The sequence below is a fragment of the Gymnogyps californianus genome, chromosome 1 (assembly GCF_018139145.2).
Source record: "Gymnogyps californianus isolate 813 chromosome 1, ASM1813914v2, whole genome shotgun sequence".
NCBI lineage: Eukaryota > Metazoa > Chordata > Aves > Accipitriformes > Cathartidae > Gymnogyps > Gymnogyps californianus.
The window spans coordinates 58,022,033-58,023,822 of record NC_059471.1 but is presented as its reverse complement, the minus strand read 5'-3'; the positions used below and the strand labels follow the sequence as shown (position 1 = coordinate 58,023,822).

The 1,790-nt window shown below is 42.1% G+C and overlaps 1 protein-coding gene across 1 annotated transcript; it reads left to right on the top strand.

The window, feature by feature from the left end:
* Window positions 1–574: 574 nt before the first annotated feature.
* On the top strand, window positions 575–1,549 carry LOC127029504 (2-oxoglutarate receptor 1-like). The gene has a single exon (XM_050915145.1). The coding sequence runs from the start codon at window positions 575–577 to the stop codon at window positions 1,547–1,549; it is 975 nt and encodes a 324-aa protein (XP_050771102.1).
* The last annotated feature ends 241 nt before the right edge of the window (window positions 1,550–1,790 follow it).

The following is a 1,790-nucleotide window of genomic DNA, read 5'->3' as shown; positions in this document are numbered from 1 at the left end:
TAAGATCATGTTCAGGGAACGAGCCATGATTGTCAGGTTATGGGAGCATCAGGTCCTGAGATCTGTATCTGAACCTAACATCTTTCGGTTTTCATGAAACCAGAACAGCATCTCTGGTTTCATGAGCACAAAACACTGATTAGCTCAGATTGATGAAGATAAGATATGGGTACAGTTCTACTTTCTGAAAGACTAAGACTAATTCACAGTTTTGCAAAATCTAAGCCCAAACTCTCTCTAGCTCTCTAATGTGTGCTTCCTACTCCTGAAGGTTTGCAGATAAGCAGTAGTTTTCTTCTTCAACGTAGGAGGTTAAATAAAGCAAGAGTAAAATTAATCATTGTCAAAATTAAACATAAAGGAGAGGGAAGGGTGAAATTAAACATTTGAGTGGGGTTATCTAGGTTGGAGCTGGCTATGTTAGCAAATCCCCATTCCCTCCCTCTACTATGGCTTGCCAAACATGCGACATTTGCTCCAGCGACAGAAGATTTAACTGAATGCATTTGTCCCAACAAATCAATTAAAACTAAACATCTGATTTTTGTAAAGCTTTAAGAAGATTTCTGCAAACATGGCATCTGAACACACCGGCAATTTTACTGCTCTGCCAGGCCACACAGACTCATTGACAAGCTGCAAGGATGAAGATTTCTTACAGGTGAAATCCTATCTGTCTGTCCTTTATAGCCTAATCTTCCTGGTGTGCTTCCCAGGGAACATCGTGACAATTTTTGTTTACTTTGTCAAGATGAGGCCCTGGAAAAGCAGCACCATCATTATGTTAAACCTGGCTATCACTGACCTATTATATATAGCCACACTTCCTTTCTTTATACACTACTCCGCTAATGGAAATAACTGGATTTTTGGAGACTTCATGTGCAAGTTTATTCACTTTTGTTTCTACTTCAACATGTACAGCGGTATTATCTTCCTTAGCTGCTTCAGCATCTTCCGCTTTTTTGTAGTTGTCCACCCAATTAAATGTTTTTTTGTTCAAAAACGGAGATGGGCAGTGGTGACTTGTGTAGTAGTTTGGATGATTTCCCTGGTAGCCCTCAGCCCCTTGGGCACCTTGATTGCCACGAGGCATACGCAGAACAGGACGATCTGCCCAGACTTGGCTGCTGCTGAGGACCTTGACACTAGTCGGTGGTATAACTGGCTGCTGACGATGTTTGCCTTCTTCTTGCCCTTGTTGATGGTGACTCTGTGCTACACGCTCATTATTTACACCTTGGCTACTGGGTCCCACACGCAGGCTTGCTACAAACAAAAGGCTCGCAGACTCGCCGTTGTCCTTCTGGTGGTCTTCTATGTGTGCTTCCTCCCCTTCCACATCTTTCGAGGGATTCGGCTGGAGCTCCGAGTACGACCGGTTAGCTGCCACCTGAAGAACATGATGCTTTTTATGTTTATTATAGCTAAACCTTTAGCAGCGTTAAATACTTTTGGAAACTTACTGCTCTATGTAGTGACAGGAGACAACTTCCAGCAGGCGATCCTCTCGCTCCTCAAGTTTCGGACAAACAAGAACTTGAAGTAGAAGAGATTGATACCATCAAAGAGTTATGGAGGAAGGGTCCAAACCTGCCCTCAACCAGCCAGGCACAATCTCCCTGCCATCAGAGTACTCAGGTTAACCCTGCCAACACCAAAGGAGAGTTAATCTGTTCTGTGTTTTGGAGTTACAAGTTGATCATCAAAAGAGAAAACTTACAATTTAAAATAAAAAGCTTTAAATAAAATACTAAAAAATTTAATGTGAAACTTCTCAGAAATTTCTC

What these genes read in the sequence shown, in the direction of transcription:
- LOC127029504 (XM_050915145.1), top strand. Translation starts at nt 575, where the DNA reads ATGGCATCTGAACACACCGGCAATTTTACTGCTCTGCCAGGCCACACA.